Consider the following 15,284-nt stretch of genomic DNA (forward strand, 5'->3'; position numbering starts at 1 on the left):
GCAAAATATTTCACAATATTAACGTAAATTAGAAAAAGCAAGCTCTCAACTGTCATTGCTTGCCATGAGGACTGCAAATGATTTGTTAACAATTCAGAAAGAACAAATCACAAGAGCTGTGAGCCTGAGATTGTCTCCATAGAAGCAGCAGAAGGTATTCAGAAGCCTGTGTAAGTCCCCGCCTTTAAACACTACTCTAGTGTCAGATATGGAACCTCCACAATCTTACAACACAAACAGAGAGCTGGATGCACACTGGGCAACTGAATTTAGTACTGATTTTACAAATGAGAAAGGAGGAAAAACAACACACAGATTTTTTATTTATTTATTTTTTTTTAAAGAAATAGGATCACCTGAATATACAGGTAGACACTTCTCTGCCTAACCCCATTCCAGTTTAAGGACATCATTCTTTGGTGAATCTTTAGGCACCTAAATATCTGATGCAAGTAATTTGTGCAAGGTCATTCAAGAAGTCTTTGACAGAATCCACCTAACAGGTGCTGAAAATCAATGAGAATATTCTGTACCACTTGGTACTCAGCAGTAAGTCTTTGCAGCAGTTAGGGCCTTATAACAAATATAATTGTAACAGTTCAAATATTGCAAAATATTTATAAAGAAGAAAGCTGATTGCTAGCAAGAATGATTATTAGCAAGCTGTTAAAAATAGGTATTTTACTGGAACTGTGCTCCCAGTTATGTTGCTCACAGGAGGTCGCATTTTGAATTTCTTTAAGGTAGTATGGCCAAGTTGTAGAGTATTGTATGCAATTCAGGATGCAGTATCACCCAGTGAATGAACAGTTAATTTTATGTAGTCATTTGTTGCAAATCAAGATGAAATATACTGTTGCTAGAAAATGTAACACCAGATAAAATTTATGATACTAGATTATGGACATGTTTTTAATACTTATAATGTCACTGTTAAAGATAATTAAGATGGTAAACTGGCATTCTTTTAGGATTGAAAGATGAAAAAAAGACGCAACATATGAGTCTCTGTTTCTAGTGTGTGTTAGCAGAGATACAAAATTGACTATAACCACACAAGCCTTTGATACTAAAGAGTCTAACAATAATGCATAGCTACATACAGGCTAATGTACTGTTTCTCATAGTGTAGGTTTATCTACTCTCTTTGGGTTTTGCTCTCCAGCTCTTCCTAATTTTCTCAGGGACTGTGCAAATGTAGAATTAGTATGTGCTTTGTATTTGTATTCACGATGGTGACAGTTATTTTTATCCCTCCCAAAATAAAAGGGAAACTTTGCAATGATTCTCTAGAAAAAAATACACACTTTCAAGAGAAAAGTATGCCCACATTTCAGTACCTGATAATTCCTCTGACTGTCACCAACTTTTTAAAAGAAAATGACTGTAAAAACTTTGGGAGTTACTGTGTTTAGAATATAATTGTTAAAAAAGATGTAGAAACACTTTTAGTTGAGTGGTTCAGATTAAACATTTTTTCCCCTAAGAATTAAAGAGCTAAATGATCCGATGCATCTTGAGAAATCTTTGTGGATGAAACATGTAATACATGCTATCCAGTCAGCTGTCAAAATAGGTTGCTTAATATTGTAATGATCAGACAATTTCCAAATGCAAGGCTTAAGAAAATTAAAAATGCAAAACTGCAGACGAGTTATTTCTCTATAATGAGTTCCTGATGTAGAAGATATTTTCAGGTACACAGATGTCAGTTTTCATTTCATTGCAAATGATACTGAGATTATTAGGCAGAGAAGCAAATATTTATTGGCCTGGTGAAATATAGTCAAAGTCAGATATTCAAGTGACTTTGGAATCTGTCTTAACTGACATTTCTATAATTAAATTACACATCTGGATTCTTTTTATCTGTAGACCAACAAATTGCCCACTGTCAAGCTGAATTTACTTGCTGGAGTACAAGAGAAATTACAATTTATATGGTTTAATTTTACCCCTGGATTAAGCTGAGCTATATTTGCTAGCTAAAAATTGTAAAATATTTTAATTGATTGTAAAAAAGATTAGAGGTATACCAGACAGTAATAAAAGTGTCCAAAGAATCTAAGAAAACCATTTTAGCTAGAGAAGCATGGGTTTTGTGGGATGCTGCTTGCTTAGAAATTTGTTGACTGAACAGGTTTTATACAAACATAAGCACATAAAAACAAACTCACAAATATTAGAAACTGCACAAAATGCTGATTTCCATTTGGTCACTGTATGAACAGTAAAATGAGCTATGTAGGCTTAACTTGATAGCAGGTGTAATCAGAGTGGGTGAAATACATGCAATGTCTTGCATCATGTTATGTGGCATTTTGTTAGCAAGAATGACAGCTGAAAATGACAGTTTAAAATAACACTCACTAGTACAGCTTGTTATCACCTGGTTAACGACGGTAAACTCAGCTTAGAAATCCTCAAAGCATCAATAATGATTTTTCTCTTTTGCATATGTGTTATAGATTGAGGGCTTGATCCTGCTGCCACCAGGCACCCTTCAGATACTGGTGACTCACCTGGGCATCCTGCTGCTCACTGCTTTGCACCTGATTCCCACATGTCCCATTATTTTTAGTGTGTCTTCATCTGTCTACTTGGTCTCTCCAAGCTCTGTGAAGCTCACTGGATAGCATGTATTACATGTTTCATCCACAAAAACTGTGACTCCTTGCTGCTAGACTTCACTATGGAGGATAAGGGGCAGTGTCCTCGTTTTCACCAGCCAGTGCAGCATTTGTATTCCCAACCTGTATAACGTTGGTGGCTGCACATCTGTATATCTTCTCTGTTTATATCAGGACTGTGTTTATGCCCAGTCACAGCCTTAGCTGAAGGCTTATGCTTGTAAGTTTTGGATCCCAGTACAGTCCTTGTTACTGGCGAAGTGGCAGCTTGTGTGTCCAAGTTTTTAATGCTCTGGCTCACACTGTAAAGCTGAAAGCATAGTATTCTTGCCTCATTTTCAATTTATGCCAACAAGCACTCAAGAATTACAAATTCTGCATTTGCATATCTGGCTCTATATTTTTTCCATGTTTTTCAAACATCTAGATTTATAGTCTATTAATGGCAAATATGTATTTTGTCAATTGCTTTTTGTTTTCAGCTGTTTCACTTGATACGTAAGAACACACATAATGAGCAGTGGTACTTGCCCATAAGCCTCCCAATTTTTTCCCCGTGAGTACCAAAGTTATCACATTTAGTTATTGTTTTCACCATAGTAAACTCAGCTTGAGTTACCACACTTAAATAATCTACACTGATGCTACTGTAACTTGAATGAGAGATGGGCAGGTCCTCTGTGAAACAAACTATGTGTTGAGTTGCCAGCACAGCTGACTCAATAATGGAACAACTATATTAGTGGCTACTAAATTTTACCAAGTCAATTTTATGCACATACATTGCATTACTAGCTGAAATACTAACAGCTTCTCAGTTCCTTGACACCTGGCTAGCACTATTCAGATTGATTTCAGATTGATCTGGAGATTTCTGAGACTGAAGCACTCAAGCTGAAACTGCTGAGTAAAGTTACATTGATGTCTCACGTGGTTTTGCCTATTAAAACATCTGCTGATATGTTAACAAGATAGTGTCTCAGAGATTCAAATTTAAATACCACATTTAATTATTTGAAATGTCTAAGCAATCTAAAAGATATCTGCAACTTGCATAAGGCTTAAGGAAAGGGTTATCAACTTTTTTTTAATATACCCTTTACTAATATGTCAACTGCTTAAAACTGTGTCTTTACTACTGTTTGATAGTAACATATGTTGTCATCGAAGAAATACTTAATTCATAAGTCCTCTGCTTTTATAACACAAATTACGCACTTAGAAATCTGTTTCTTGCTTTAGAAATAAGCCTTTATATGCCCCAATACACTCCTTGAAGCATCTTAGCACATTTGAAGAAAATCAATCATTTCTGTAACACAGTCTGCTTAGGCTGCATTGCACTTTTGCAGATGTTTAGTATGGAGGTATCTACACAGCCATTGCATTCATGTTACTGGAAGTAACATATTAAGATATAAAAAACTGTATCAGTATTTCTTTAAATATATGTTTATATCTATATTTAAATAGATAGCATTTCTTTAAATATATTCCCATAACCAAGTACAAGAGCTGTGGCTTCATTGCTAGCTTTCCAGTGACTTTCTTTATTGTGCATAAACTAAAAGGTAGAAAATGACTAGATGATTGTTTTCTAACAGGATGAGAATTTGAAAAAATATAACTTAAAAATATAAAATTAAATAATTACAATAATAAATCAAAGCAGTCCATTAATTTTTCAGAATGTCAGTCAGATGATCAGGAACTCAGACAATCTTCTAATCACTTTTTAGAATGCTCTCAGTTCAAGAATCTTAAAGGACAGTCTCCTCAGAACTATAATAAGGGCATGTACTGTACTTGAAACCAATTGATGTGCAGCCAAAGATTTTTCCTAACACAAGCAAATATTTTGCAAATGTATCTCACAAGAAAACCCCTTGGCTCAGGCACAAAATATATTATTAGTCCATAAACAAAAAGTTGCAGAATATGTTTGAAGTATTATCAAAACTCTCATCAGTGTGCTGAGCAGGAATCTCTAAAAAATCACCTTTCAAAAAATGTGACCAACAGTAAACTGGGCAATAATACTCTAGAACTTTGAACTGAATTATTTAATAAACTAATGAGTAACAATTACTTTGGGTGATTTAAGTCATATTAGTCTCACTACAGCTGCAGCAATGGAAGATATGTTATTGCATCCAGACATTATGTACCAGCTATTAATTTCAGATTACATTCTGTCAAGCATTCTTTGACTTCTCTCAGCCTTTTTCCCTTTGTAAATGAGTTGTGAATATTCAGCAATGTTAAAAATTGTGATGAAATATTCTAGAAAAATCTTAGAAAATATCGATTTCTGCTTTTGCCTGTTATGTACTAAGGATGGCTTAATGCTGTTCTCTTAACATCACTCAACACCACTCACAGGTCATCTAAGGGAGACTCTTCGGTGAAACAAGGCAGCTCATCCCCAAAGGCACTGATGTGCTGGATGCACAGTGCTCTCAGCTTTTGACTGCATAGCCAGAAATTTAACACATGATGTCCAGCTGGAGAAAAAGTGATAGAAATTTTGGAAGGCATTATTAACATACTGCATAAACCACACTTAAGAGCCAAGGATTGCAGGCAGGATTTTTTTCAATTTGTGTGTTAATTACTTGAATCCAATTTAATGCTAAAATTTAGCTTAACCTCCCCACCTTTTAGGTAATTATTTGAACTAATTACTTTATGTTCTCCAGACATAAAAAGCTTTGAATCAACCAATTTTAGACTGCAAAGAGAAAAGACTTAAATTGCCAATAAGTTAGAAACCTCAGAAAGAGAGAGTTGAGATTCAGACATACAAACAGAGCAACCAAGCCAAGGATTAGATATACTAAAAGTGTGAATTAGCATTGAAAGTTATGATAATATAATTTTTATTTTCAAACGAGCATCTTAAGACAAATCCCCCATCTGAGGGAGACTTTAAAATACCTCACAGGGAAATAACTTTCCCATGAAGTGAACTTGATTTATTTTGACAAGGTATCTAATATCTTAGTCTTAGCTGTCTGCTGACCTGTGCTGCAGTCAAAGCATGGAACTAATTTCTTGTAATAGATCACTGCAAATGCTCAAAAGAACATACTATTTCTCCCCATAAAGTTTAAATAAAATGCATAGAAACTGGATTAGAAGTAAGCTAGACTTTAAGTAGTGCTAAGAATTCCACTAGTTGAATAACTAGGTTTTTTTTTCCAAAAATCTTTGCCATAAGAAGCAAATGATCCTTTTAAAACTGTCCTAGTTCCTGGACTGTCCCAGGATAACAGTTTAGTAGATACATTCAGATCTACCCTGAGTATTTGGGTTTTGTTCATTGTTCCTACATAAACTAAAGTAACAATTTTATGTCTTCAATTTGAATAGTACATGCTATTGTGCTTGCATTTTTTTAATCCAGCCTATGGGATATATTAAATACCTCTAATTATTATATCATGTATGGTACATATATCGGTGGCATAGCAGATGTGAAAAGACAAAAGGTGTTTAATACATATCACCAAAGTGGATACTATTACTCTGTTCATTGTAATACATTGTAGCCAAATATTTAAAAATAAACACACTGCTTATCACATTAGTTAATCCATTTCAGCAGGTTTTTGGGCCCATAGATTTAACAAACCAGATCACTACATAGGTTTTATAAATTTCTTATGCGAAATTAGTTTGGGCAATATAGATAAATAGGTAGAAGCACTAGCAAATTGTTAATCCTAAATTAACACGCTGGAACCAATTGAAGGAATCAAACATATCCATTTTGTTATACCTGGAATATAGATTTTGTTAAACCTGGTCAAGCCCTCCCACAATCCAATAGAAAACTTTTCCTGGGTTACCGTTTTGTAGGGGCAGTACTCTTTGGTTTGGTATGGTGATGTCCATCTGCTCTGCAGATTTGACCTGGGATAGCAACTTGAAAAAGAGAAAATAATTTCTTAGCAGTCACGTTTGACATCTGGACTTCCCCTGGAATAATAATTTGTTTCTCACCCCCAATTAAAGACAGTAAGCTGATCAATGAAATACCACCAATGGTAATTAGCTAAAATAGCGTTAGATGCAAAATAAAGTATCTGAATGAAAAAGAAAAAAATTGCCTCTGCCTAAACCTATTTCTAGTCAATATTAGAAAAAAAATCAGCTTTGGAAGCAAAAATGGTTTATGTGAGTACCTAATTTATCTACTTCATTAGCTAACAATGGATTAAAATGACAGAAAATAGAAATCAAAGTTTATCCAGATAGATCAAAGGAAAATGGAAGCAGTGTCTTGCAAGTTGATGTTTAACTGGAGAGAGGGTCACTTAGATGTGTCCGATATGTGACTTTAGAGCACAGTTTACATACAGAAGACAGGGGGCCGTATTTAGAGATGATTAAGTAATTATGAGGCTCTATAGGTATTGTAACAATTTTTCACTTCTCCAAGAGATGCATTTCTCTTTAGGCCTACCTTAATGGCTGAGCCAAGGAACTCTGATTTTTCAAATGGTTGTTGAGCTGAAATACTTAACAAAGCAGTTGATTTCTGAATTCATGTCTCACCAGTGTGTCCCACGGCTCGTTTCTGTGTCGGCAGTACAACGAAGCTGAGTCTGACCAGTCAGGAGAATGTCAGGGAAATCTGTGCTTTAACTCCAGAACCCAGATAAGATTGAATACGAAATTACATGCTTTTATAAGCCAGCCTGGAGGCTGCCATGCTTCAAGCACAGCCTATTTTAAGTCAGCTTTAAGTTAACTCCAGTTCAGCCAAGAATATCCCAGGACACAACCTTTGAAGCTAGAAGGCTTTGAAAAGCTGTCTAGTGTGCTCTAAAATGAGTCAAATAAATAGCCCATGATCTCAGGTTTTGGGAACCTGCATTGTGTGCTTTGAAGAATGCAGGAGTAGTCCCATTTCAGAAACAACTGATTTCTGAACGATTTTTACAGCTGTCAAGAGACTAAATTTGTCAGTCTTAATGTTTTTTAAGATGATTATGTAGACTATGGGTAACAACAAATAAAGCCACCGGTTATGTGTATATTGGAATGTTATAAAAAGAGGAAAGTAGAAACTAAGTGGAAACTAACTTGAGGAAACTGAGAAACTTAGAAATTAAACAAGTTTGAAACATTGTGGAAAATAATTCAAAATAAGCTCATGCATTAGTCCTTTACATCTGTAATACTACAAATGCAGAATTATAGGTATTACTGCATTTCTTTATCATTATCCCCAGTTAGGGCTTAGATTAGTTGATACATATAAAGACCTTGCAACAATTTTCAGTAAAACAGTACCAGGTGTACAGAAAAGTAAGACCTTGATCCGCATACAATTGCATGTGGGGATTTTACTCACAATTACCACAGACAGGGATAGGTGAGACATTTTAATGATTTCTAATTAATGCTTTAGATTGGAGTGTGCCATCTGCTGCTCTGTGTTTGCTGTAGATTTGACTTTCTCTCTGTTTCACTTCAGAGTCTTGGTCTCTGATCATCTACACTGCATTCTAATGGTAGTTGACTCCAACTACAGCACAGCTAACAAGTTATTATAATTCACTCCAAATGACAGATGAGGCAGTTTCAGACTACTAAGTTTGTCTTACCAGCTCAAGATAATTCTTCAAGACTGCAGATATATCTATATATACTCACAAATACATAATGAAAATTAATTATATTTTGTATCAAGTAACTTGTCTCCAGATCTGGTAGCATCAACAAATGGGTCCTGTTACAAGAACTTTTCAACTGTTAGTTACTGTGTCACTCATGAAAGGGATAGGAAGAGCTTCAGAGTTTGGTTTAAAATTATTTTCAAAGCTGTTTAAAGATACAAATCTAATTTAACATCTGTATGAAAGGACCGAAAATGCTGAAGTGTAGCCAAAAGTGGCATCTGTGGAGAATAAGCATTTTTAAACACTTATCTGAGTAATATATGTCTACCATTACAATGAAACAGAACTGAATTATATGAAAAATGCTGTGTCCTTCATATCATCCATCAGCTCATCTGTCCTCTGGTCAATGTGATGAACAAACTCATTAGAACTGAAATCCAGACAGTAAGACTAGATCTGGAAAAAGGCACAAAGACAAGCAAGAAGGATGTTACTTTAGAGTGTCTTGGTGATAAGTGCAATGGATGCTAAAAGCTGAATGGACTTAAAAAGAGATGGGACAAGTCCATATGACACCTCCTTTGGTATAGGACCTCCCTGAGCCCCAGAGGGTGGCAGTCTTGCAAGACTTTTTGCCAAGGATTTGAGATGCGAGATCTCGGTACATTTCCTGGTGGTACTTCAGCATAATTCAAGGGCTTTTATTGTTTGTTTCTTAGTTACAACTTCTAGTGCATCTGGAATTACTTTGTTTGTAACACCTTATTCTGCACTTTGGATGAGAAGTCGGCATTAATCCTTTCAACTAAAAATACCTTGTTTCTGAAGACAGAGATTTTCTTGTGCTCATATATTAACCAAGCTCTGCCTCTATTTTTAATCAGAAGGCAAATTGACTCCTTTAATCTTTCTTTAATTGAAAGTTATGGAAAATGCCACTTGACATGCATGAAACGAGGAGAAAAGTTTTCTGAAAGGAAAGGACTTTTTTGTACTTTCATCTCTGGTATTAATGCAATTAATATTACTTCATGAATAGAAATGACAATGCATTATTTGATTAGAGCTTATTTGTCTCTGGAATTAAATGGTAAACTTCTTTCATAAATGCAGTTTAAGACTGTTCCTTTTAGTTATTCAGTCTTAGGTTAGTGCCAAGGTGTACTACTAGACTAAGGATTCCTGAGTTAGGAATGCTTTTGAATTAGTTCAGCATCTGCCCCAGTGAGAACATTTCTTCTAGCCCTGGTTAGCTGCAGTTTCCAATTTTTACATCATGGGACATTGGTTTCAGATACATTAGCCTAAAACACTGGGCTTACAATCAAACCCCGTAAATGAGAAGGCATTTACTATAAAATGAGTGAAGGAAATGCAGATCACGGGTGGCCATGCTTGTAGGGCCTTTATGACAGAGCATGGAAATTTCAGCTTTGCTCCTGGGTTTCTAAGTTAACAGAATGACTGGCTTCTTAAACACATTTGTGAGAAAAAGAGTGTATCAAATTGGATTGCAGTGATTCCCAGAGCTCTTTTTTCTCAAAGAAAAATTACAAATATTAATCTTTCAGGTTTTTCAAGATTTGTAGCAGGAAAACATATGCATCAATACCAGATGACTTTATGCCTTCATGTTCAACCCTGATGACTTGCAAACAACTGTGTATAGTTCAGTTGGATGCAAAATGCATTCATATGTATTTGAAATATAATTAAATGTTCGCTCTTATCAGCTATTGTTAGAAAAACACTTAGCCTGTATAATATGATTAATTTTTATGCAGCAAACTCGCTTCTAAAGTAATAAAATAATCATGAATATGCATTTAAAATAATTGAGTATAATTTGTTCCTATATCTTAATGCCAGATGTCTACACTTGAAAGAAGATGCAAGGGGCAACATACACTGGCACAAAGCAGAAATTCAGTCTGGGCAACAGCATATTTTACTAACTACCTGAACCTCTTAATTGTTAAGACTTTTCAAATGTAGGGTACTTGCTCTGAGAGAATGGGAATGGATGATAAAACCCAAACAAAACACAACTGATCTCCTTAGCATAGGCACCTGACATGCTAAGTATTGCACAGGAGACTAAGTAGGTCAGTATAACAGCAGCATTATGAAATATGTTATTTTTCTATATGAATATGCTGTTGCAGAATTGGACTATGGAAACTTCGGATCTTTAAAAACTGAAGGTAATGATCCCAGCCTTCCTGAAGGGCTATAGTCCTTCTCCATTTTAATTTCTCCAAACTATAGTTTTATTGAAATTAAAAGGAAAAATCCAAATCAAATACATATTTTGCAGTGTTCTTTGTTCTCCTAGCAAGCCTAAGTAATTGTAAGTTACTTGTCAGTACCTCAGTTTAATTACTAAGGCATTTTAAAAGGTGATATATAGATTATTTTAAAGCAAGTTTGTTTACTTTAGTAAAAAGTGACATTATTAACGATCATGACTGAGGAAAAGTTGCTATGGGCCTTAACCTGCAAAGACTTAATGCATGTGCTTTTATCTAACCATCCATAGGGCCACCTAGTAGAAACTGAGATTTTTAAAAGATAGAGGAAAAAAATAAAATAAGAAGTACAGTTTGAAAAATGTTTGTTTCCATGTTTAATGTGTCTATTCCAACAGAGATGTTAAGGACAGGAGTCAAACGTGACTATCAATAGAGCTCAAAGACCAAACACAAATTCTGGGTACAATGAATGCAAAAGCATTCGCAGAAGGAGGAACAGGTTTCCCCAAAGATTATTGTACAATACCATACGCAGTCTTGAATGCTTATGCAGTTTTTCTTGTCTGATGAATTTTCATGACTAAAAAGCATCTTGAAAAGAATCGAATGCAAACTTGTCAGTGTAAGCAAAAAGCCAGAATAATTCCTCTCCCACAAGAGACATTTCTGAGAAGTTCCAAGTCAGAATTATTTTTGTAACTTACCAGAATGTCTTTTTGCACCTGTGTGAGACACACAAAAACAATTTCCCTGTGTTTTAAAATATCTGTTATTCTGAACAGGCCTTTTTAAATTTCCATAGGTATCTTTCTTAAGTCCATCTTCTGATATTTGTAACGAGCTTGCTAAGGACAGTGGAAACGGCCTTTATAGAAAAGCTTGAGTGAGTCCAGAAAGGGTTTTATTTAAAGTTCAGTTGGCTCAACCTTACTTAAAAAAAAAAAAAATTACAACTTTTTAAACTTCATTTAGACTCGATCTTCATGTAATTTTTGTTCAGAAATGTTTCTGCACCTGTTTCTAAAATTTTATTTCCATTGTTTGTTCTCCTAGAATTGTGTTCATATTTTACACTAATTCATTCTCACTTTTTTCTTTGTGAATTAATTTGTCGGACTGCATCCAACTGTAGTATTTCAGGAAAAAGTATTTAATTTCCATGTTACAGCAAAAATAATATTGCTTGTACTGTTGAGATACACATTACTGTTTCTTTTCTCAAAGGATCATTCATGTAGCTAGGATAGATATGCACTACAAATCATAATATTTCAATTTACTTTGTAAGCATCATTTTGATTAGTGAGATCTGAAAGTTCACTTTCTAGGTGTTAAAGAACAGAACTGTGGCAGTGGTCCATTTATGTTTGAGAATATTTTTTATTTGAATGCTGGGTTCACTCAGTATTCTGTTTTGGAGTATGTATTATAAAATGCAAAGTGAATGTGCCTGGTGCCTTCTTTCTTGTATTGTTATTATTTGAATACTGAAGGAGTGCATAGAATGCTGTCTCACTGGAATAACTGAATTATCTTTTTCTCTGACTCTTCACTGCTATTCCTATAGTGATCTACTCTATAAGATCATCTTATTTCTTGCAGATGAATGATGCTATGGGATTTGAATTGCCATGGGTGTATTTTGTCAGTCTCGTCATCTTTGGGTCATTTTTCGTACTAAATCTTGTTCTTGGTGTATTGAGCGGGTAAGCATACACCTTTTTCATCATGAAGGCAGAGTCCTGAATTCAGTTGCCATGAACACACAGGTTATCTTGTACAGGTGAGGCTTCAGCTGGGATGACATCTTTTAATGAACCTCTATTTTGAACAGAAACAGTTTTCTGTAGCTGTCAAATAACATACAAATACCAAAATCAGAGTTTAGACATACTCTTGTCTATACTTAGGGCAAAATTATTAAAAAGACTGATCTCCTGAACTTATTTAAATGTTATTTTAATTTGTCTTCTAAGACATCACATCTACAACTTATTTTGGGTAAGTAAAGAAACTGAAATACATTAACTGATTTTTTAAGAACTGAATAAGCCATAAACCTACGTGATCTGGCAGCTGCACAAAGGACTCTGCTGTTTAATAAATGACTGAATCATAACTTATTTCCTTACATTTTACAGGTAAATGATGCAATAGGATGTGAATGGCCATGGATCTATTTTGTTAGTCTTATCATCCTTGGCTCATTTTTCGTACTTAACCTGGTTCTTGGTGTACTTAGTGGGTAAGCAGTTGAGTTAACATTGTGTATGCTACTGCTACTTGTAAGATGGCCTCTGCATTTACTCAAGCTTCTCAGCGATGGCTTTTTTGCATGCACCTGAGATTCTTATGTCATCCTACCAGTGTTTGCTCTTTTGACTGAACTGTGTGATTCTAGTGCCTGTATCTGTCTGACATCATGTTCACCATGCTTGCAAATATATTCATTAAATGAGGCACTAATCCCCTTATTGTATAGTATGCCAGCAGGGAGAAACATTATTTTGCACACAGAGATGGGTGCTGCACCTGCACAAATATTCTCCCTGTAGTTATAGACAATTGTCCTTTTGCTTTTGTTCAAATTTCCATAAAGTGACTATAGTGTTACTTGTGTTTCCCAGTCACATTGCAAGATCTTTTTAATAGGTTCTTCAAGATCTGTCTTACAGAAAGAGTATGACTTGGTTACCTTGCCAGAAAGGCTTTAGTGCTTCCCATAGTGTAGAGCTGTACACTGCTGTGACAACATTTATCAGTGATCAAGTGTCCATTTAATATATTTGCCAATGGGAGGTTGTCACAGCTTTTTGTTGGTTTGTTTAGTCCAGGCTCCAGTCAAGAAATGAAGTGGTGTCAGTTATAGCTTCATCGTGTGGTTTAAAACTGTAGTTTATTGCAGCAGTTTGCAGTTTTCTTCTCACAAAGCCCCTTTACCAAGGTCACAACTCTACTGCCTTTGCCATTTCCTGAGTTCTAACACACTTGAGCTTGGGAAACTTCAGTTTATGGTAAAAATACTTTCTGATAAATAAATAAAAGAACCTGCTAGTGGAGAGAGGAAAATTATTACAATGGTATGTTTTAGCTTTTATTATACAACTAATTATATTGTTCTGCTAATCTTAGGCAAGCTGTGCCATCTTTGTTAGCCAACGGAAAAATTTCTCTTGCACAGGAAGCAGTTTGACACCGTAGCTGCTGGTGTCATCAGGCTGCTGAATGTGTGTGCAGCCCTATTCACATCTTTGCCATGTTATACATAGGTTGTAATGCATTACTATATTCCTGGAAATCAGGCAATCAAATTTTCCATTTGCGAGAGACTTTTTATCCGATTGGAGGTTTTACAATGTGTTTTTTAAAATCAGAAGTCATTTATCTGTGATAGATTACCATTGCACACAGAAAACTAGGGAAAGCATAATTTTACTTTGCTGTCGTAATCACTTTACAAAGCAGACGTCTAAAAGCAGAGGTGGTGCTAAACAACCATTGCCGGTCTTTAGATTTAATCTCTTCCTTCCAAGACCTATCTTGCAAAGTCTGATTTATACAGTCATATTTGTTTTATTCAGGGACAAAGGTGTAAATTTGCAAAACTAGGGGTCAGCTTTCATGTCACAGCCACAGTCACTGGACAAACAAAATAAGAAAGAGAAGGACAGATAAGTAAGGGAAGTTGTGGTGTAATTTTTTCTTCTTTTGATACTGTTACCTGATGTTGGTTTGTGACTCAACTTCCCACCAAAGTCAGTAGAGGATTAGGTTTTCACAGTTCCTTTCTATGGCCCTTGAGACGGTCATAAGCAGCAATTAGGTTTTTTTTCCTGTTGCATGAAGGTGTCCTCTGGTAACAGTTAACTAAATATTCCCCTTTCCCCTTGCATTACTCTAATTGTTATTGGTTTCAGATTTTTATGTTTGTAAAAATAAGTTGTGGGGAAAGTAATGCCAGATATGGTATTTTGTGAACTTGTTAATTTCTTCTACTGAAACCTTAGAAATTTAGTGACTCTCACAGCTAAGGTTTACATTTGATCTAATACATTTAAAATACTTTATAAGGTTTGCAACCTTATGGTACATATGATATTTGTTGGAGTATGGAGCTGTTCTTTAGCTGCTGTTACAATACAGGGGAAAAGGTGCCCCTTGTCCTTGAGTTCCTGATTTCTAGGTATTGCTTGATCCATAGAGCTCTAATGGTCTTCAGAACCCTTGCTGGCTTTGATTTCCCATGCACAGAAATGGCAGTGTCAAGTATGATATGAACTTTCCTTAAATTAATTTATTACAAAACATTCTGCCATGGTGTCACTTAACTGCAGTGTCACTTGAGTGCTCAGGGTGCTTGATGAATTGTTTGAATCCATGTTTGCCCTAAATATGTGAAAGAGCCTTCCTAACACTTCAGTTTTTTGTTTTCTATGCTGAAGAAAATAATAGTAGTGAACAGAGATGTGATAAATAAATATCATCAACAATTGACATTGAGACTGGAAGGAGAAAGCAAAAGAGTCTTTCTAAAAGATGCCTATCATACCAAACTAGTGTTTGCTACATAAGTGAAGAAAATGTCCTGGTGTATGTGTTTGAAACTCTGACAAGGGCCAGTGTGAAATACTGTTACACTGATTTATTTGGATCACTAAATCCCATTTGCATATAAATAATAAATATTTTTCATGTATTTTTTATTTAGACCTACCTGTCTACATTTTATAGGTAAAAGTGATGTAGGGGTAAAAACCTATGGGTGTGTC

General features: G+C 35.2%; 1 protein-coding gene across 21 annotated transcripts in view; it reads left to right on the forward strand.

Moving 5' to 3' along the window:
* The window catches only part of CACNA1D (calcium voltage-gated channel subunit alpha1 D), a 220,938-nt gene that overhangs the window by 113,583 nt on the left and 92,071 nt on the right, over nt 1–15,284 (forward strand). For 14 of the 21 annotated variants that reach the window (XM_065075293.1, XM_065075286.1, XM_065075289.1 and 11 more), the window contains exon 8: nt 12,657–12,760. In XM_065075293.1, the coding sequence (XP_064931365.1) occupies nt 12,657–12,760 (104 nt within the window). Of the gene's footprint in view, nt 1–12,117; nt 12,222–12,656; nt 12,761–15,284 lie in introns of all 21 variants that reach the window. The other 7 variants (XM_065075301.1, XM_065075304.1, XM_065075285.1 and 4 more) reach the window with 1 other exon arrangement.

The sequence above is a fragment of the Columba livia genome, chromosome 10, assembly GCF_036013475.1.
Source record: "Columba livia isolate bColLiv1 breed racing homer chromosome 10, bColLiv1.pat.W.v2, whole genome shotgun sequence".
Taxonomy (NCBI): Eukaryota; Metazoa; Chordata; class Aves; order Columbiformes; family Columbidae; genus Columba; species Columba livia.